Genomic DNA, 22,812 nt, shown 5'->3' with positions numbered 1-22,812 from the left:
TGTTGCCAGAACAGCTCAGAGGAAGGTGTTAAGCTGTTGCACCTTTTGACCATCTCCTTCACTACCCTGCTAGGTGGTGACAAAACGGCAACAGCCAAAATCAGCCTCCTTCATCTGCACTAGAGGTGCCCACATTGCCTATGCCATCGGTTATGTCAGGCCAACAGGATTTACCCACCTCTTCCCCCAGCCAGGGGTTTTGGGGCAAGTGCTCAAGGCTGGCTCTGACAGTGTATGTAAGTTTCTTCTATCCTGAGTATCCAGGCTGCGGTGACAAAAGCCGTGAGAAGCCTCATGGCAGGGAACAGCTTTGAAGCTCAGACCTTTGCCCTTGGTCCTCCTTCAAGCTACATCTCTGCACCTTTGGTCTCGACCTCGACCACTGGCTTAACTTCCTGCTCGATGTGTGCCTTGTGCCTGCACACCACAGGGCTGTTTGCTGTCCCTGCTTATGTCACTGAACCTGCTCTGCTTTTCCCGTTTGGCTTCTGAGGGATTGCTCCCTTTGGCCATGCCTGCCTTGCTGCCCTCCTCAGCTCCCAGCTCACCCTATCTCATGGAGCAGCCTCTCCTGCTGTTGCCATCCTGATGGAAGGTTGACTTCTTTCCAAGCCCTCATACCCCACAGAGTTGTTCTCCCTGCTCTTTCCAAACCTCTCACCCTGAAGGTGAAAACAAATACATGCTTCAAATTAATCTTCGCACACCTAATTTTTTTTCCTCATGTGTTTTACAAGAGCAAGCAACTGCAAGGACAAGAGTCATTTAACTTTTTCACTTCATAAAAAGCAAATTACTTAACTAATTGCTATTAAATAATGGAGCAACAGAAGGCATGAGCATGAAGGCACGTCATGTTTTATCTATCATATGCTTTTTAATTTTTTCCTCTCAATATAGTACAAGTCAAAAATGTTGCTTAAAATAATGAAATAATTTCTCATTAAAAATGGGAAAAAAAATTCTTGAGATTTGATACTAGAAACACAAAACTAGAAAATATTGGCCACTATGGAATAAAATATGAAATTTTGATGCTTAACTGTCAGCAAATTAGACTTTTGATCTCTAATACCTAATCATCAAATCCTTCTAATACTATGCTTTGCACTGAGGTTACTTATCCTACTCTTCTCATGTCTGGTCAATATAGTGACAGTGTTAGAAGCTCTCACACAAATAGCTCCAGGAACTTTGCAGTACTATCAACACATCAGCAACTGTGCTGCAAATATTCTCTCAAACTGAGAATTGCAACAGGTCATTTGGACACTGAAAAAGAACAGTTGCTTATATGCCCATTTGTATAAAGACAGGAATAAAAAGTCATCACACACTCAATAATATAACAGAAGGGAATAAAGCTTTATCTTAATAAAGACCAAAAGAAGAGAAAGCTATAGTTTGATATATCTATGTAGACAAAAATTCAAGTCCCCTCAGCGCATATTAAGCAGAAGAGACTTCACTGAACAGATGCAATAGCTATTTAAAAACTCCTATTACCATAGGTATTCAGGAAAGCTTGCTTTGCAAAACTGACTCTATTCAAGTACCAGCAGATAAATCACCTCTCCTCAGTGTTCCTGCTTTTGATCATTTCAGAAAGTAAAAAACATTCTGATGCTTAAAAGACTGATATTTATTAAACTAATCTCCCACACCCAGTATCACACACTGTCACTGAGCCATGTTAAAAAGTGCTGTTCTTTAAACAACTCTCTGGCATAGTTTATGATTAAAATAAAGTGTTAAAGCAGTTACAAATGCCCGTATTCATTCACAGCTTTGCAGTGCTATTTGAATCACAAAAGGGAAAAGAATTTTTTAAAAGGTGGGCATCAACCACCTACTACTCAACTGGTACATTGCCTTTTAACACTGAGACCACACTATTAGCACAGTAAGAAACGTAATAACTTTATGTGCCCTGCATTTTAAGTAAGAGGCAATAAAAGGAAACGGAAAAACAAAAAGCAGGTTAAATATTTTAGAAGTAATGCCTCACTGTGAGGTCTACAAGAATACTAAATTGTCTACTTAAAGGAAGTGATTAATTTAAACCTGGCCTGGGCAAAGATGATTGCAGAGAACATTATAATCAGAGTGATGAATGTGGCACCTTCCACAGCTTTTTCATTTTTAATTTCTATAATCACTAAATAGCTACACTTCTTAAATTAATACATCAATAGGCATTAAGCAACTCACAAATCCCTCTAAAGTTCATTTCACCCTTTTTCTTAAACAGTGTCAAAACTGGAATTAACATAATAACCTTCCAGAAAAGTTACATTTCAATGATCTTGCTCAATTTTAACATTTAAAATATCTAGAGATTTGATGAAAGCCTGTAACATACTTTTCTAAAAGAATAATTCAATACATACTTGTCTAAAGCACTGTAATGAGAAAGTAAACAGATAATGCTTATCTTCCGTTTTTATTTTACTTCTTTTCTTCTTACTTATGTATATTAACAAAAAAAACCTCAAATGATTTAAACAAAAGCTTTTAGCTCAACACATAATTGCAACAAAATTACAATAATTGTACCAATTAAAATAATCCTGAATGAACAGTTTGTCATCTTAATGTTCCAATGGTTTATAGAAGGATCTACTTAATTAGCTGAAATTGCTTTCCAATGTTAGTATCAAATGTCATTTGTTAAAAGTTGAACGATTTTGAAAATAATTTAACAAAGCAATTTTACAAAACACCAAGAACCAACATTTTCTTTTCAGCTGAATAAAGCAAGCAGATGTGTCATCAAATTGCTATAAAAATAAATGAGCCTTTATATGGAGAAAAATAAATTTTACTACTAGTGCTACAGAATACTATTTTTTTATGAAATCAAATTTTTTAATGAAATAATTTCATATCATGTATATCTTGGTGGTATTTTTAGTATGCTATAAATATACTTTCTTAAATTGAAGTAGTAAACAATCAAGGAAAAGTATTCCACCGTATATGAAACAGAAAAATGTTTTAACCTGACTAAGTGATTTCTTAATTTGATTACCATGGGTGTATCACACAAGAGATCTGAATCTATCAGGAAAACATGACACCAACGAAACCACGTTATAGAACTCCAAATCTATAGTAATGAACTGCTGTTTCACTTACAACTAAACTAGTTTTTGCCAGTTTAATTTCAAGAAAAAAGGAAAAGAATGAAAGAAAAACAGGTCCGTGTTTGATTTCAAGAAGGGGTAACTTCAGTAAAGACTGGGAAAAAACCCAAGCAAAATCATATACCAGTGCCGAAACTGAACTAGAACTGAAGAAATTAAGAAACAACAATTCTTTCTATTATTGGTAAATTAGACAAAGCATATATATTCCACAGTTCATCCCTTGGAATGGTGTAAGAGTTGCAAAAGCATTAAAATGAAAGTAACACATGAGCTATGGCTCACTTAGATCCTCTGGTTCCCTTCATCCCCTGAAACACCCCCCTTCCTCCACCCCCCCCCCAAAAAAAAAAAAGAAAAAAGAATGCTGAATTAAAGAAAGAACTGTTATGCTATTCTTCTAAATTTGGTGCATTCTGCCTCGGCATGTCGTATTGCCATCCAATTTGCCATCCATCATAGGTAGGCATGCACACATATGTGCACAAAGACTTTATCAAAGAGGAAAAGTGATGGATGAATTATATGTTGCTAAGTTTTAAATAACGGTTACCTACAACCATTATTTAAAGTATAACCATTTTCTTGTCCTGAAAAATCTCTTTTTCAAAATCAAAGAATTCTTGATTTCCATAGTTTCCTTCAGCTTCCCAAAAAGCATATTTTCAAAGAGATTAAGGAAGGGTGGAGATCGTAATCTGAACAGATGGCTCATGAGTTTCTTCTATCCTGAGCCAAGCTCTTCTGTTCTAATATTTTTAATAAATATATAAAAATAGTCACAGAAATTTAGGGACCATCAGCTATTTGGTGATATCCTCATAAAATATCCTCATAAAAAAATCAGAAAGTTCTGTCTTAATATTCTGCTTTGGTCAAAGTCCCTGTCTTAACACCCCAGTTTAGTCAAAGTCTGGGCAAAGAATGACAGGTAGGACTGTCCCTCATGACATCAAGCCCAACAAGCAGATTAACATCAAAAGCAGCCAGTAGGAAGCACTTGAATAGAAGGTTGTGTGAATACCTGAATTCTGTAGCATTAAATGAATTGTATATTCAGTCATAAGAGACAAGCACCATCTCCTTCCCAGCACCTTTAAGCACTGATGTCATGGTCTCTCTTAGGACTTATCTCCTCAGATACACCGGCCTTACATTTCTCACAGTTTCAGCAGATAATGGCTAGAATTATATTCAGAAAGATACAGAACCCAGATCCTAACCTCACAAGAGGGAGGACAATATTTGCCACACATCTACCTAATGCCTGGGTGAATGTTCTACCTATCTGCTATCTGAGCGTGACCATGAGGACTTCACACTGACTTTTTTCCTTCCAAAGGGCCCTCTGTAAGAGGTAGATCACTAAATTGTTCTGGTAGCCTGCAGTACATTCCCTGTCATTTTCTTTCCAAAGGCCAACTGGAAGCTTTTTACAGTGGCCTTGCCTCCCTGGACAACACATTTTGCTCACCAGCACCAGAAGGTTCCTGCAACTTGTCACACAGCCTGTCCCAACACTTGGTATAACTATTTTAGACACATTTATCTTAGAATTTAAGTAGCCTTTGCTGCTGTGCTTTGTGCTGAAATTCATTTTTTCCTCCTGCTGCAAACATGCTCAAAACACTTTTTTTTTGTCCTTCACTTGGCTTTTAAGGGCTTCAGTTACCGACTGAATAGGTTCTGGGTGCAAGGTAAGCCTCACTTTAGCAATTCTGTGCATTCACAACAGCAGAAACGATTTCACGGGAACTTGAGGGGTAAAAATTCAGACCATCCATAGTTTCTCAAGTATCTAGAAATTTATAGTCATTTTCTGAAATGCAAGACAAGACATTCTTGAACTCAATTGGCACATGCATGCCTGAAGTTGCACTTGTATAGAACTTACAGTCCAGCTACCAACAGCTCTAAGAAGTGGCAGACTGATAAATCTGCCATATATAGAACTGGTTATCTCATAAATACAGAAATTCTCCCTAATGTCTCCGGAAGGGCAAAAGCCTCTGGAAGGACAGGCAAGAGAGTTACAAAATTATTTTAGTGATTTCTAGGAACTTTTTCCAATTGACAAAGTACTGCAGAATTTGATTTCTGCCATGATAAGAACGATACGAGAGATAAAATGTGTTCAACAGATTAACTTATTTAGTGAGGCAGTTTAATGAGGACAGGGACTGGGAAGACATTTGTTCTCATACAATCAGTTTTAATAGCATGATTTCTGTTCAACGAGGTGGTAAAATCAATCCCTGAGATCTTTAGTCTTAAGAAGTAGAAAATATCAAGAAACAAAGATGACCAAGACTCAGAGCCTCAAACTGAAATGAAAAAAATAGGACTTTTGGGGAAGATAAAAATAAATTAAACAAATGTCTTAAGAATGAGGAGAGCTGGAGAAGAGAGGAGGTAGTAGTCTGGAAAAACAGAGTCGTCACTGCTTAATGTGAGACCACAGCTTTCCTCGGCCTCTTAAATATATCTGCTTTGGTATAACCATTTTGAAATGTGGTGACTAGAAACTCAGTCTTTAGAACTTAGAAAAATCACAGATTTGTATAATACAATACATTTTGCCCTTCCATTGATTTGTTAGGGACTCCTAAAGACACTCATTTTCTGACTGCAGTGGGGCACAGAACATTTTTCACAGAAATCAGCAACAATTTATGAATTCCTTCCCTTAGTGCAGATTTACTGCCCACTATTGTGTTAGCAGGATTATAGATGAGATGATTTTCTCCAGTAGGGTATGATACCCATATCCACAATGACTTTGATCTGCAACTTACAGCTACTTCCACAACCCTCTGAGAAATGGGTATCCTGGTTATATGCCCACATGACATCTCCCTCTGTCAGACTATTCACAGGTATGTCAAATAGCACAAGAATTATCTTTGGAAGCCTCACCTAAAGTTTCTCATGAGACAATTCTCCTATATTTTGCTTCCTTCTTTGTTTTCCTGGGGCAATTATGCCTGTTATTATCTTAGATTTTAATACATTTAGCTATTTCTAGATTAAGATCTTGCTTTAAATGTCTTCAATTTCAAAATACTTCCTTGTCTTCTTCCTATGTTCATTGACTCTGTTGAGAATCCAGTTTCTTGAAATGTATCTTTCTACAAAAGCCACAGTGACTTTTCCCAAGATATCATTTATTTATATCTGGCACTGTCATTTATTCTGGTGTCATGGATGCTTTACTTGCCTTCACAAGAGAGTACATTCCCATAGCTGGCTAATTTACAAGTCTAAGAAGTCTCAGTTGCAAACATTCAACAGAAACTTGCTTTAATCTGACAACTTAATTCTCTTAGAAATTTATTTGCAGAAAGTCTACATATTTTATTCCACTTCAGAGCTTTAAAAATTTGCCTTTTGCAACTTCTGCAAACCACTTTGGCATTACACAAAATTGACATTAGGAAGACTCCTAGTAGCATGGAAGAGAATGCAGCACAACATAAATGTAGACGAATATTAACTCTATGTCATAGCTATATATAAAATGGTAAAGATAATCAAATTAGACCAGGATGGAGAGATGGGTAATGACAACAATGAGCTTGACCACTGAATAACCTAAACACAAAAGGGTAGGGAGAAAAAATCATTTAATTAAGAGCTTAAACTGCTAAGGAGAGAGACTACATGAAAATCCCGATGATGAGAAAAGGCAACACATAACCTGAAGGAGTAAATACTACTGCTAATAAATATACTAATAAATATAATAGGTGGAAAGCAAGACCAACCAGACCAGCAGAGAGAGAGGCTGAAATGAGAGGACAGAAGGACAGAAGTGAGATGATACAGCAGTCAGTTTAAGGAAGTAAAAAGAGTAAAGATATTTTTGTCAAGCATATAGACTGAAAGTCAACAAAGCAAATTCAGTATTTTCTTTTCAAAATTTGCCACAGTGACAAAGCATGGGCTTGTTTCCCTCTATAAAATATTGAGAGTATAGAGCCACTATCTGTTACTAAGAGATGTTACGTGACCCCAGATCATAAAGATTCTTCACAAAGGTGTACCTATATTGCAAATTGAAGCCTAATTTTGTTTAGGAGACTGTGGGGTTTTTTTTTTCTGTTTTTGGTTAGGTTTTCTGTGTTTTTTAATTGGTTTTGTGGTTTGGGTTTGTTGTTTTGTTTTTGTTGGTTTGTTGTTGCTGTCGTGTTGTTGTCTTTGTTGTTTTGTGGGGGGAGTCTGTGTTCTTTTGGTTTTGGTGGATTTTTTTGTGAGGGTTTTTGTTTGTTTGTTTGTTGGGTTTTTTTGTTGTACACCCTGGACAAAAGTTCATGGTATAATATTCAGCAGGTTTTTCATCTCTGCATAGCATGATACAGGAAAGATCTATTTCTCCAGACAGACCTAGTTTCATACTCATTAATGTAGTCTTTGATATTCACAGTATCTATAGAAAAAGACAATTTTCATTTCCCCAACAAGCCTATAAGAATAGGCTTGTTGGGGAAACGAAGCCTATAAGAATAGCCTATAAGAATAGTTAGCTTTATTTTAAATGACAAACTGAAGCACAGAGATATAAATATACTTACTTAGTTACCAAATTGAGGTATCCATTTTTTTCAGAATACTCCACCAACTCAAAGCAGAGCTCCCAGTAGCTCCAGATATAGCTCTGAACACTGAGTACTTAGCAATATCAGCCTACAGGACTATAAGCTGTACATCACCTCCCCAGAGAGGGACAAATACTATCCAAGTGAAAGGTACTACAGAGGTGACTAGTCCAGCATCACACAAACTCTGACTAATAGTTGTGGAACAGCTTTTAGTTGTCCTAGTTTAGTTAGTGCATTCTTTTCAACTCCAACAGATGGCACTGCAATGTGACAGCAAATGGCCCTCTCCTTTACTACAGTTTGCAAAATTCAATTCTGGACATTACAAGATAGGAATCCCATGGAGACAAAATAGCATATAATCATGGAAATCATATATCATTGTGCCTGCACAGAGGGGAATTAACTCAAGACTATATTTATTCTTTTACTTCTTAGTGCTTGACTATCCGATTCTTTTTATTTTCCTGTGTTTTTTATATGTCGGGAAAATATCACTTTCCCCTGGAAACCCTGAAACCCAAGGCTCCGGTGCCAGCGCTCCCACGGCTGTGCCGAGCACGGAGCGCCACCTGCGGGCAGCGCGCCGAACAATCCCTGCGCCAGCCGCGCTGCCGGCGACACGGCCGGGGACAGCCCGCCCCGCGGACACGGCAGGGGACAGTCCGCCCCGGGGACACGGCAGGGGACAGCCCGCCCCGGGGACACGGCCGGGGACAGTCCGCCCCGGGGACACGGCCGGGGACAGCCCGCCCCGGGGACACGGCCGGGGACAGCCCGCCCCGGGGGACACAACTGGAGACAGCCCGCCCCGGGGACACGGCAGGGGACAGCCCGCCTCGGGGACACAACTGGAGACAGCCCGCCCCGGGGACACGGCAGGGGACAGCCCGCCTCGGGGACAGTCCGCCTGGGGGACACGGCCGGGGACAGCCCGCCCCGGGGGACATGGCTGGGGACAGCCCTCCTCCGGGACACGGCCGGGGACAGCCCGCCTCGGAGACAGCCCGCCCCGGGGACACGGCCGGGGATAGCCCGCCCCGGGGGACACAACTGGAGACAGCCCGCCCCGGGGACACGGCCGGGGACAGCCCGCCCCGGGGACACGGCAGTAGGGCAGCACGGTCTGAAGTGCCCCGTGACACCGGAGCGCACACAGCGATCACCTCCGCTGCAGGGAGCTGGAACGATCAGCTCAGTGCGGTCGCCCTCTGCTCCGCACAGCCTGCAGCGGAGGGGAAGGCAATGGAGAGGTCTCATTGCAAGGGAATCCTGGTGATTCAAAAGCTTTTTAACATATGATGTTTTAAAATCTGGAAAAACAACTGTAATATCAAAGCATTCTCCTTACACGGAGAATGTGATCAAGTGTGAAACTTGCATTTAACACAGAACCTACAAGATTCCTTTCAGCTAAGAGAGAGTCCAAGCAGCAACCCTAAGACTGCAGTGTCACAATAAAAAGTAGTTTGACACAAGGAAAGCTATAGGAAAACTATATTCTTGATTCTGATCTAAAATATCAAGATTAAAAAAAAAAACCCAAAAAACCCCAAAAACTTGAAGAATAAAAAACAGAGAACAAGTAACAAAGTCAGTACAGAAATAAGCTACATAATTATCAAAATCTGGTATCTATTTATGAGACTACAAATGGGAAAGCTGCTCTATAAACAAATAAAACTTAGAAAACTGAAACTGAAGTTTTAAAAGAGGAAGTAACTTTGAAATGACACTGAAACAGTTATTTGAGCCAAGTTACTTTAAACAGTTGCAGATAAAAAGAAGAGCAATGACACAGAAAGGATTACTTTGGATAAAACGGAATTTTTAGAGCTCTAGATAATCCCAGAGAGGAGTTCACAGACTTTTTCACATTCAGCATATGGTAAAGATGATCACCCAAATCACCAGACAGATGAGACTTCAGCTTTGTCAATACTTCAGGAGAGTTAAATATTTAATTCCTTACACAGGTTCAACAGCAGGGGCTGTTGAGAGACACCAATTCTCTTCCTGAGCACTCAGCAACATCATTGTTAGAAAACTTTTTTTAAATTGCTAAAGTCATTTAGATTTATCATTTTCGTATCAAATAATCCCGTTCATGTTTTTTGCTAAAGAGAAAATCCTTCTGAATATTGGTTTTGTTTTCCTTTTCCTTGTTTTTCTGGTACTGAAGGTAGAATACAGTCAGCTTTCCTTAAAAGATTATGATCACCTTCCCTGTTCCAATACATTGTACAGGGTTCTTCACTGTTTCTTCCCATTATGTACTCTGGCTTTAAACACAAAAAAAATTACCTATAGGCTTGTTATTGTCAGTTATGAACCAGCAGTCTACTCAAGTGGCTGTATCACTTCCAAACTACCTGGATCGCAAGAGGTACAACACAGCAGCAGTCATGAATCTCCTCCACACCTTAACTAATAAACCCTGACACGCTCCAGCTGGCACTGAGCATCAACAGCTCAAGTGTTTGTGCTAACAACAAACAATCCAGAACCCAAATAAGTTATTCACATTCAATTGTGAATGTCCTTTTCTTGTATTCATGCTGGTTTACTACAATTTAACATCTGTTAATACTGGAATTGCTAGCACCCATTTATGAGAATAAATAACGTCTCCAATACCTCCTTTGGTTCATCAAAAGACAAACATTGTTATGTCTTGAAGACAGCTTGGGACTTCCATCACCCTAAAGTGATTTATTACTGTAGATGCCATAATCAGAAAACTATAATGAGTTTGTTGGACAAATACTGAAAATATAAAATTGTGAAACATGCCATACAGAAATCTAAATAAGGAGAAGTTTGAACAAAAAGCATGAGAGGAGAGGGAATTCCTTTGATGATTCTGAATTACTGCACTTAGCTGATCACATAAACATTTGTGACACTTAGCGTGTGAACGCACAATGGAAAGATGGGTTCCCAGTGCTTTACCTTTGATTTCACAGGTATATTATACTCCCAGAGAAAATGCAAAACCCAAAAACTGGGTCTGCCCTCTAGAGGAGAGTGTTTTCTAATCATGCACTTAATTTACCTGTGAAGTCTGGTATTTCTAAAATCGTCTTCTAACTCAAAGCCACTTCAGTCTACTACTTGCTCTCTTCACCTTCATTGTTTTCAGTCCTCTGTCTCATCATGCCCAATCTATCCTTGTCCCTTTACCTTCTGAGATTTCTGTGTTCAGACCTTAACTGCACTTCAACTTCTCTTTCCTAATAAAACTCATTCAATCTTTCCCAAACAATCCTAATTCCATTCTCAGCCCACCCCAGACCCTCACACAGTTCATCTCCTATTCCTTCACTTTTAGTGCAGGGCACACTTCCAATATTTTCTCCCCAAGTTCACTCCCCTGGACCCCGCAAAATCTCTAGATTTTCTGGTAACTTGTTCAATCAGTCACAATCGTCTCTCTTTACCTCAGCTGTTCTTTGCATCTGAGCTCAATTATATTTTATCCAAGTCAAACTTTTCTTTCTTTTTCCTGACTCTGATTCTCAGATGCTGCATTTCTTCTATAGACTCCACTCTCAGTCACATTCTCTCTCTTCCATTCTTCCCACTGTCATAAAGTCACAACCCACAAATCCTTTCTTTCAAGCAGAGAGTTCTGGAAAGAGATGTTCACTGGCAACACGGGGCAATTTGTTCTCAGCAGCAATACCTACACAACTCTATTGGACAGCAACTTGTAGAGAAACGGAGAAAGTCATGCCTCTTTTTCACATCCCTTAACTGCAGCACATGGCATTGCCATGGCACACCTGCTAAGCACAAAACCTTCAGAGATTTTTATCAGTAAGGCCAGCTTCTGCTGGGCTTATTTCAGATTAACAAAGAAGTGGAAAAAATACCCAACTTGTAGCTAGGCCAAGGTAAAGATGAAAAGGATATCAAGAGACAAAAGTACAGCTAGCTGCCTGTGAAAGAATTCCTGTACAGTTCTCTTTGGTCTAAATACAAAGCACTCATTCATACATGGTGCATCAAATAGCAATGAAAGTCACTTAGAAGCTTTTAAAAGTTAGCAGAAGAGGGTAAGATGGTGGGAATTTTAGATTACAACCTGATAAATGTTTGAAAGCCATGTTATTCTGGTGATCATTAATAATAATCATTATTTTAACCACTGTAAGTGCACACCATTACCAGAACAATGACTACCTCTCATAGATGGTTTTTAAAGTCAGGTGATCTGGAACACCTTCAGTCTCTTCAAGATGCAGGATGATCCATGATGTTCTATATGGCCACTGTTCTGTGAGATTGATCCAACTTGCCAGTCTGTCCCAATTGAATGTGATCTGATTAGCTCTCAATAAACGACCTAAGAGAACAAGGAAGGAAAAAAGAAAACATAGAGGATTTTTTCTCCCTTGTGAAAGACACCTTTTTTCCTCTCAAAATAACACCTATGTTACTTTGTTATTAACTGATCTGTGAACTTCCTGCTATTATATTTTTAGCCCAGTAAATTCAAAATCATCACAAGTTGCATCTAAAATATAATTTTACAATCTAATGAAAATCCTTGCAAATCCTGGTGAAAATATGAAACTCTCCACAAGTGTCAACTTCAGCTGCAAGTTAAACATTAATTACTATCATTCTGTTACTGGTGAATCTTAACTTCAACATAATTCAATAAAGAATTTCATACAGCATTAATTTCTCCATGTAAACACAGAATTTCATGCAAATACTTTGATACATTTCCTATGCATTGGCATATGAAATGTGGTCAAAACAAGTTAAGCACACAACTGCCAACTTCAATAGCCGATATAGTAAAATTCAAAGCTATAAAAGCTGTAAGTTAGTAAGACAAGGTATAAATTACAAACAAAGTTATTTTAAAAACCAGAAAAAGTTATGGCTGCAATTTATGCATTTGAAGTTTCAGCAAATATTCTATAATTCCTTTATTAATATCTGTAATGGCATGTAACCTACAGCCTGAAGGCTCTGTTCATAAAGCTGTTTATGAAATCATGTCAAACCACACATTGTCCTACACTAAAAGTGTTCTTGAAAGGTCTTTTTTTTAGTTTAATTTTACAACTGACATTTTGTGATTTTGTTACACTTTCGTAACTGCATTACAATTTGCCAAAACAAGATAAGCTACATGCTACAATTTGCAGTGACAAGCTAAGAGTCAGCACACTTATTTAAAACATTAGCCCAAGATTTGAGATTGTAGATTTATGCTCTTAACTCTACCCAGTGTGAAAAGTAACTCAGTTTCTTTGTTCTGGGTAGCTGCAGGGCTACCCAGTGCCGTCTAGTGTCTGTAATAGGAAAGACAGTAAATAATCACTCTCCATTCACTTAACTACATGAAACATGTTTTTATTAAACCTCCGTAAAACCTCCAGGTTTTAAACTTCAAAGATATCAACACCTTGACTGTTTTGCTGAAGAAAAACAAGTGAGAAAATGCTTTTTTGCCTCACACAATCATTTAGGGAAAAAGGACTCCAAATACTCATAGCAAAAATGAACAGGATATATACCTGGTTTCCCCCCACAGCTTACCTTTTCAGATGTCATCACTGCAATCTTTGTTCACACTACAGGAAACTGTAATTTTCTTATCCCATTTCAAAATAAAAAAATACAAAAGTTCCTAAAAATGTAGACTAGAATCATTTGTCTCCCAAATGAAGCCAATGAAACAACAAATATCTTAAATTCTATGCAGAATGGCCTATAACTTTTTCTTACATTCTGGAAGAGTTTGCTTCAGCAGGATTTTCAAAAGCAACACATGGACTGCCTTGTTTGATTTAGTTTACACACTAGAAAGTCTGCGTGTAACTACAAGCAGCCAAACACAACCCTGTTTTCTGCACACGTGCATGTCACACTTACCCGTCACTGAAACAATATTTAGCAACCTCCTCATGGTCTGAGGGCTGATATCACTGAACCAATCCTCTGTGACCAACAGCTTGGTCAAATCAAAAGACATTTGGCGAGTAATGGTCCTCTGCATCTGGCGCCTTCGATAAGTATCCTGAAAATGAAACAAAACCCCAAGGAATACTGATTAGTATCAAAAGCTTTTATGTATTTTCAGTTTTACTTGATAATCAAGTTAAAGCCTTTGTTAGTCGTGAGGTTGACAGGTAATATCAAACATACAAGAATTTAATTCTGATTTAGCTGTGTAAAAGCTGAACATTATTTCCACAGAAGCCAAGAAGTGGTAACAGCTACACATGTTACTTCCCTACCAATTCTGACATGGCAAAATAGAGTGATATAGCAAAATATTTTGTAAAAAGATTACAACTTTCAGCATTTCCATCATTGCTTCCTACTGTCTCTCCAAAGGGTTGATACCATCCATTTACTAACTACATGTAAAAATTGAAGTGACTATCAGGTTCCTCTGCTACAGAACTCCTGAAGTCTCTACCAACGGGAGCTCAAAAACCTCAGAATTCTCAGACTGTGTCACTTTTCACAACTTTCTAGATACCTTTTATTCAACCACTTTATGATTTCATGTAAAAATGAAAGAAGAGAAAGCACAAAAAATTTGGTAGACATTGCAGTACAAGTCTACTACTTAATAATTGAAATTCTTTGATTTACTCAATTACTGCCCCTTGTTGCAACATCCTGCAATGAACTGATACCATGCTTACACAAAAAAAATGCAAAATATACACACATACACACACCATAGCTCCTACCAGATTTGCTGTATCATCTCAGCATTCATAGAGAGCTGTATTTAATTTTTTGTGGAAAGGAATACTTTGGTGAGCAAGCAAACATCTTCCTCTCTGACGGAGCATCAGTCTACTGATTTAAAAATGGACTTTTCTTACATGGATCATTTATAGAAATGTCAGAAGAATGGTGTGATAAGTCTTCCAAGTTGCTATTATTGAAAATGTCAAAGAAAAAAAAAAGAAAAAAAGAAAGAAAAAAAGATTTTACCAGTATCTCTATTTAGACTAAAAATCCTTCTCACCCGCCTGTTGAGCGCAGTTTTACTACCAAGTTTGGTCATGTCTCCAAGACTGTTCTGAGAAACTCTCCTGTCAACCTCTTCATGCAATCCTATGGAAAGGAGAACAAAGATAGGCATTTTCTCCAGTCATATATATTTGCCTGACCTATAAAAATAATACTAATGATCTGTCAGTTATTTAAACAGTTTCTTCCCAAACTCAGATTTTGGATCATTAGTATCTGTAATACTCTTATCACTCTCCTGCATAACCTCACCTGCATTATCTGCATAAGGAATATCTCCATTGGTTGTTGAAGCTACCATCATTTTTTTTGCATTACTAAGCCCCCGGCTGTTCAGGAAAACAGGCAAATGGACAATATTTCGCATGTAATCATGGCCATTTATGTTTGAATCACGTAGAACACTGTTGAGATTCTGGTTAATTGCCTTTATAATAATGTGTGGATCACTTGCAAAAATTGCAATGAACGGGCCCTTTGAAAACAAGACTCGCACCTGTAAAAAAGCAGACAGTACACCTTGTCAGTAACAACTAACTGGAGCTGCAGATCATTTGAGCATTTGGCTCAACATTTTATATTCATTCTGTTCATGGAACAAACCCGACAGGCCAAGAGATATATGGAGATGTCAGCTTCTTCTGTATAGATATCTAACGTTAGGAACTCATCCACAGTTAGAAATAAGCACACTCAACAATTTAACAGCAGAATTTACAGAGGAAGTCATCACCAAGGATGCATCATGCAGTAATGTTCCAGCCCCCCACAAATACTCAGCATTTAGGTATTTTTCCTCTAAACTATTTCCAGGGTAAATATGAAAAACTGCAAACATTTTAAGTTTGTTTCACCAGAATAATTATTTTCCATAGTTTATATTTGATTATTTCAAACCTTTTCAGAAGTACTAAGATGCAATTTAACTTTCAACTTTTAAAACCCATCACTCTTAGCATTATAGTTATACCACTGTACACAAATATTAATTACTACAACACAGCCTTCTTTTTACAGAAAACACACAATAACTATGTATCTGAGTTTATCTGTATATAATCCAGAGCTTATCTTTATAAAATGATCCAACTCACAGTATCAAGCATCTGTAAAACCTTGTCCTGTTCACAAGCATCCAATCCATCAATAATTACAACAAGCCTTGTCTGATTCTGAGTGAAGCTGTCAATGGTTTTTGCCATTTTGGCCATCAGTTCCACTTCACATTTCAAAACCTATAAAAATGAAAAATAAAGAAGGAAAAAATATTAACTCTATAATACTTAAAACTGATAAAAATACATATATTTCCTTTTGCAGATTGCTATTTGTCCCAAAAATACTTCAGTAAGATCACAAGAATAAATTTACAAATACTCAAATTGAAAAGTCCTAAAATGTGATTTTCAATATATTTATTTCCCATTTGAACAAAAATGTACAGCAGAAACATATATTCCACTCTGACATAACAAACTATCCTTATTTAAAATATATTAAAATACATTACAATGTTATTTAAGAAAATAATATTTATGCACAGGGAAACATTATTTCAGAAGTAAATAAAAGAGCATTTGTAGCTTCAGCTAGTCCTCAAAAATTGCTTTGCATAAAATGCACAGCAAAATTTTCTATCTGTCTTCCAGCCAAGCACATTATGCTATTACTCTAATGCTCAGTCATTGCTATTCAAGACAGGCAGTCTGATAATTTGTTAAGCTTTTCAACATTGTTACACATGTAACAACCGCCCATAACATAGAAACAAAGGTGGAATTCGCCTGCCCTAACTTCAGCAGCTAACAGGTAGACACTAAAATCTGACCTCTTAACCAGCAGAATCATTAGAATGTGCACAGCAAGATGACATAAAACAGATGAACAATTCTCCAGAAATACCTACTTCTCTCCTTTGATGGCAAAGGGTGAACCTAATTCCTAACAGGCTGAAGTCATGTCAGATAAATACATCTCAACAAACATTGTCAAGAAACACAGTACCAAGACATAATCAGGTCTTCTGTGCTGCAAAAACATGACACCAGGCATGCTGGCATCAGAAGGGATTCACTTTTCTCAAAGGGCAAAGAGAGCCTTTGACCAGGAGCCAACAGGTTTAATTGACAGAGCTTTCAACAAGACATGACAGGGGAGGGGGATAATACCAGGCTTGCCCATAACAAACTATGGCACGACAGACCTAGGTTAGAAGGATGCAGTGCTAGTGAGGACCCTCTGAGATGTGCTGGCCACACAGGAGCACGCTTGGAAGTCTCATGGAGATGAGGCAGAGGCTCCTGAGGTAACAGAAGCCAACAGGAAACCACTGAAATACTTCAAAGGAATGAAAGGGTGTTCCTCTAAGAAGGTGACACAGCTGACAGCCCAGCTGAGGTGCCTCCACCCAGTGCACACAGAGCGGGCAGCTAGCAGGAGGAGCTGGAAGCTGCCAGACTGCTGTGACCTGGCTGCCATTCCAGAAACTTGGTGGATGTCCTATGACTGGAGTGCAACTATTGATGGCTGCAGGTTGTTCCAATGGGACAGGAGAGGAAGGAGGGGAGGAGAGGTTGCCCTCGACATCAAGAGATGGACAGATCAGAAAGGGATACCTCTGAGAAGCAGAGGTAGAGTCCGCTCTGGTGGAGTCATTGCATAAAAATTTGCAAGGACCAGACCAATAAACAACACCTTGGGTTTTGTGTCTGTAACAGGCCTGATCAAGGGGAGCCTGTTGACGAAGCCTTTGTGTCCCAGCTACAGAAGGCATCATGCTCATGGGCTTGCGTCCTCCTGGGGAACTCAGATGACCCCAACATCTGGAAATCCAGCCTCATGAGCTGGAAATCCTGCCAGCAATCCAGGACATGGAGGGTAACTTCTTCAGCTAGGTAACAGACAAGCCCCACCACAAGAGGAGCACCACTGGACCTCACGGTCACTGATGGAAGTGAGCTAATTGGGGATGTCAAGCTTGGAGGCAGCCTGGGCTGTAGTGACCACACACTGGTGGAGTTTGCAGGCCTGAGGGATATGGGTCAGGTAAGCAGTAAAGTCAGCACACCACATTTTAGGGAAGCAAACTTTTAGCTCAACAGACCCCCGGAAAACTGCGCACAGGGACAACGCAGCTGGTGGATCTTCTAAGGATGCTTCCCATGGAACACAAAAGCTTGTAATCCCCAGGTATAGGAAAACTGGCAAAGAAGACTAAAAGCTGGCTGTACTGAGTAGAGACCTGCTGGTCAAACCAAAGACCAAGAAATAAATGCACAGGCCGCACAAGCAAGCACAGGTATGCTAGGAAGAGTACAGGGAGATAGTCTGGTTGTGAGGGAGATAATGTGGTTGTTTCCTAGTGAGGAAAGCCAAGGCACAGCTGGAGCTGAACTTGTCAAGAGATGCAAAAAATAAAAAAAGGGTCAACATCTCAGTGTCCCAATGGACATCATGACAAGTGCTGTCCCTCAGAGGTCCACACTGGGGCCAGTGTTATTTAATATCTACATTAATGATATGAATGAAGGGATTGAGTGCATCCTCAGCAAGTTTGGGGATGACATCAAGGGAAGTGGTGCAGTTGACACACCTGAGGGACAGGATACCATCCAGGGACCTGAGCAAGCTCAAGAAGTGGGTTCCTGAGGTTCAACAAGGCCAAGCACAAGGCCCTGCACCTGTGTACTGAATCCCTGGTATCGATCCAGGCTGGGCAATGAACAGATGCAGAGGAGCTGTGCCAAGAAGGACTTGGATGCTGTGGGTGAAAGGCTGGATACGGTCCAGCCATGTGGCCTTGCAGCCCAGAAAGCCAAATGTGTCCTGGGCTGCATCCAAAGCTCCGTGGGCAGAGGTCAGGGAGGGGATTCTGCCCCTCTGGTGAGACCCCACCTGCAGGGCTGCATCAGCTCTGCACTCATGAGCCCAGGAATGACACCAGCATATGGGAGCAAGTCCAGAGGAGGCCACAAAGATGATTAGAGGGATAGAGTACATCTGCTGTGATGAAAGGCTGAGAGAACTGGGATTACTCAGCCTGAAGAAGATTCTGGGGAGATGTTTATTGTGGCTTTCTAGTACCACAAGAGGCCTCATATAATCTACAAAGTGAATAATCACAATGCTACATTTTACTTTCAAATAATTGGATATAGAATATCTGATGACAGCCTGAGAGTATATTTATCAGTTTATAGATACAGGCCAGCAAAATAATAGTATTTTCTACCATTTTTCATTAAATATGTGGAGTGTTTTGGAATGTTCTTTCAGTGCTACAATTCCTTTCTTAGCAAAGAGGTCTTGTACACAAAGTTAGGCTTGTTTTTACACCTTTAGAAGATTCTCAAAGTCATTCTTTCTAATGTTATGAGCCCAAGTAAGCTTTTACTAAATAATGGTAATTGAGATTTGTTTTCCAAGTACTTCCTTCCCAGCAAAAATAAAATCAGAAAACTGAGCCCCCAAACTTAACATTCACAATTAAGCAGATAGATCTCATATACTAAGCATAATTACCACTGGCAGGGAAGCGTTCCACTCAGTAAAAACTCATCACCTCTCACTCTTTTGTTGTGAGACTCGGCCTGATTAAATTAATGGTGCCCCAACTTAATAATGCTCCATGTTTGGGGGTTTGTTTTATTCTCTTTAAGGGCCAATTCATACAAATGCTCACCTTCATGAACCCCTCGCTTTTCAACTTGTGAAGTTTGGAGGCAGCGCTGTGAAGGCGTTTTCTCTGAGAATTCAAAACTGAATCCATCACCTGCCACCAAGTGCGGCAATTCAAGAAAAAGGCCAAACCAACAATACAGGTCACTGTTATGAGAATAACATTCACTGTCATGTTGGCTGACTCCACATTAAAAATTGCCAAGAGGGCAATCGCAGAAACAACACAAGACAAGATGAACAGGAAAATCACAAAGGATGGGAGGCAGCAAGTTTTCTTCCATTTCTTTTTACCTAGGAAACAAGTATTGTTGTTAGTATTACTGTACAATGTAACGACAGGTGAGTGCAAAATCTATTAACTCGGATACTCCTCATAAAACACTAACTGGCACAAAAGCTTACTGCAGTGTTACCACCCAGTCACAAACGAGTGGAAAAAAATCTATTATTTGCCAAAACTCCTGGAAATTATGAAGCAGAGATATTCCTTTAATTTTCAGTTAATTTCCATCATTTCAAGAAATTCTGGATGGAAATGACAATTTTGTATCAGTGCTATCGCCCCTTTTTGTGGCATGTCTTTGTAAAGTGTATTTATGTAAATAAATTGTAGGACAACAGTACAGGAACTACTCAGTTTTAAACTGGAATCTGGTACTTACGTAATCTAATAGTAACGGTACCATTGAGGAACTAAACCAAAATTGCAAGCTGCAACCTGAGGCCATCCTTTCTTGCATGCTAAAACACACACGAATGGGAAAACTGCAGTAAATATGGTTTGGACAGTTCACAAAGGCCCCAGAGGAGAGTACAGAGCTCCTGACTTCAAGTGGACTGACAATAAAGAAGCAAATACTGCAGCTGGAGCTTAGCACAGCTAAATCAGTGACCAAAGAAACAGCATTTTCCAGAGCAGCAGTCTCTGTCTTTAGGACTTGTACATATCCAGTGGTACATCTAGAAGATTGCTATCTTCTGTACACATTTGTTGGTAACAACAGAATAGCAATGAACTGAAGCAAAATTACGACAGATAAAAATCAGTACTTGAACTGCAGGGGGAAAATCAGAATTTTAATATGCTAAGTAGAAAGAATACCCAAGGTTTGTATGTGGCCCTTATATTATTCTCTACACCAAGGTATGAGTTGGAAAGGTTTTTCACACTGCTGACATAAGTGACTCACAGGATTGTGCTGCAGGACAAAGCAACAGAAATGCATAATGACAGAAGTGAGGGGCAAGAAACGAAGGGGAACAGCTCAGATATAATTAGATTCAGTTCTAGACAAAAGTAGAAATGTAAGCATTCTCTTACTAGAACGAGACAGAACTGAATTAGAGACACATTTAAATATGAAAAATGAAATGACAGTTGAAAGAAGTATGTCTGCACATTTACAGATATAAAAGCAATTAAGATACAGAAGGCCAAAAATAAACCTCTATGGGATTTCTGTGAACATCTAGAGGTAATAAACCTATGACTCTGGACCTGTAAACAACTGGAAAAAAGGAGAGAATGTGCAAGATCATCAAACAGATAAAATAAATTTTAGAAATCAATTAGATAATTGGGCAGAGCATATGAAGGCAACAGAGCAAAGAATACAAGTGAATATAAGATTACAAATGAAAGGGAAAAGATGATTACTGCAAATAATCACAAGAAGCCAGCACTACACTGCCATTCCCAAGACAGCTTCAGGAGAAATTACAGCATCATGAAAGCTGTTTCACTGAGATTAAGGAGAGGAACTGCAGAACCTGACATGGAAAAAAAGGGTGAAAAAATCCACACATCCCTTTCGTAAAGAATGCTTAGTGAATTTGAAAAAGAACAATGAGGAGTAAGTTGTGTTCAGCACACAGCTGAACATAGCAAACATAGCATTTTTTTCCAGCCTCTGCAGGACTGAAGAGTCTGAACATTTCACTTTGTGAAAGGTGACAGATTCCTCAATTTGTAGACAAAAAGAAATGCAAAGTAACTGATACATACTAAACTTAAAGTACAAATAAGTCTTCAATTAATTGAAAGTTAAGCTCAAGAACTTCTTCACAATATCACAGTCTGCATATTTCTTTTTCTAGAAATCTACAGATGGAACAGAACAAAAAAGCTTGTTCTGTTTGGATCAAGTAGGTATAGTTCATCCCATCTTGCTCATACTAATCACAGCAATTCAGAGGATTGGACCAATATGTTCTACACATGTATTATTTCCAAGAATAAGTAGTGGTCACTCATATAAGCTCTAAATTAAAATCAAATAATCTAAACAGACCTCTCGTAGCAATACACAAAAACACACTTTTCCCTTTATCTGACTCAGACACGATGACTTAATTGCTATGGAAATATGCTGCATATATAAGGATGTAATGTAAATATACATTTCCACTGACATTTCTGAAAACTATACTTCAAAATATTATTATGTTAATAAAATCAAGATTAGCAAATAAAACTAAGGGCATTTTTTCTCTTCCAAAGAGTTTCCCCTTCTCTATGAATTTCTGCATGGCTACAACAATTTCTAAAAAGAGCTTATAATGCAAAAAACAGAAGCCCTGGTAACAGTGTACTGAAATGGAATAATTGGAAATGTCATTCAGGTAAAAAAAAAAACAAACCTTGTGTATCTTCTGTCTTGAAAACTCGAAATAGCCTTGTTGCTAGGAAACCAAATTCCCTTTCACATGCATCAGAGAGGGTAGCAATCATCTCAGCCAGGGAAGTCTCTCCACCTACACTGGACAGTCTATTGTAGTCTGTAAACAAAAATCTGAAAGAGAAAAAAAACCCATGTATTTTGTATATTTCAGTATGCTTCAGAAAACTTTAAATATTTTCTGGCAACTAAAACAAAAGTCTTGCTGCATCTCTGTAGCTTAAAGTTTTTTTAAGTGGTACAAAATGTAAAACACTAATCTTTCAAAAAACCTACATGGAATTTAACTACTTTTCCATTTATCAACCTCTTCTTTGCCCCACTTCTTATTCTAAAACTTGATTTCTTAAAAAGATAAAAATTCTCACATCACTAATAGTACCTTAGATGACAGTAAAAATATGAAAATATCTTTAAGACGCCAAAACTTAATATTGACAAATATTTTCAAAACTGCATTCTGACCTGTTTTTAACTATTTATAGGTGATTACAAAAATTACAGAAACATAAGACCACATCAAAGCACCACAAGGCTAAAATAGAAGTCTTTAAACAATAGAACTAAATGAAATTTTCAAACACACAGCATAAATTTTCTTGTTTTCAGGTAAACTAGAAGCTTTGAACAGTCTGATGTTCTACTTACAGGGAGGGAAAAAACCCCCAAACCTTAACAGAAGTAATCAGTGCAACA

At 38.6% G+C, this 22,812-nt stretch overlaps 1 protein-coding gene across 3 annotated transcripts in view; it reads right to left on the bottom strand.

Moving 5' to 3' along the window:
- KIDINS220 (kinase D interacting substrate 220) overlaps nucleotides 1-22,812 on the bottom strand; it is a 75,098-nt gene that overhangs the window by 25,369 nt on the left and 26,917 nt on the right. For all 3 annotated transcript variants that reach the window (XM_063425186.1, XM_063425199.1, XM_063425191.1), the window contains 7 exons: nucleotides 22,079-22,230; nucleotides 19,440-19,729; nucleotides 15,853-15,993; nucleotides 15,011-15,254; nucleotides 14,754-14,842; nucleotides 13,640-13,784; nucleotides 11,930-12,092 (listed from right to left, as the gene is read on the bottom strand). In XM_063425186.1, coding sequence (XP_063281256.1) covers nucleotides 11,930-12,092; nucleotides 13,640-13,784; nucleotides 14,754-14,842; nucleotides 15,011-15,254; nucleotides 15,853-15,993; nucleotides 19,440-19,729; nucleotides 22,079-22,230 — 1,224 coding nt within the window. The remainder of the gene's footprint in view (nucleotides 1-11,929; nucleotides 12,093-13,639; nucleotides 13,785-14,753; nucleotides 14,843-15,010; nucleotides 15,255-15,852; nucleotides 15,994-19,439; nucleotides 19,730-22,078; nucleotides 22,231-22,812) is intronic.

This window comes from Prinia subflava, chromosome 2 (assembly GCF_021018805.1).
Source record: "Prinia subflava isolate CZ2003 ecotype Zambia chromosome 2, Cam_Psub_1.2, whole genome shotgun sequence".
Lineage (NCBI taxonomy): Eukaryota > Metazoa > Chordata > Aves > Passeriformes > Cisticolidae > Prinia > Prinia subflava.
Note: the sequence above shows the minus strand (reverse complement) of the source record. Positions and strands in the feature narration are given on the sequence as shown.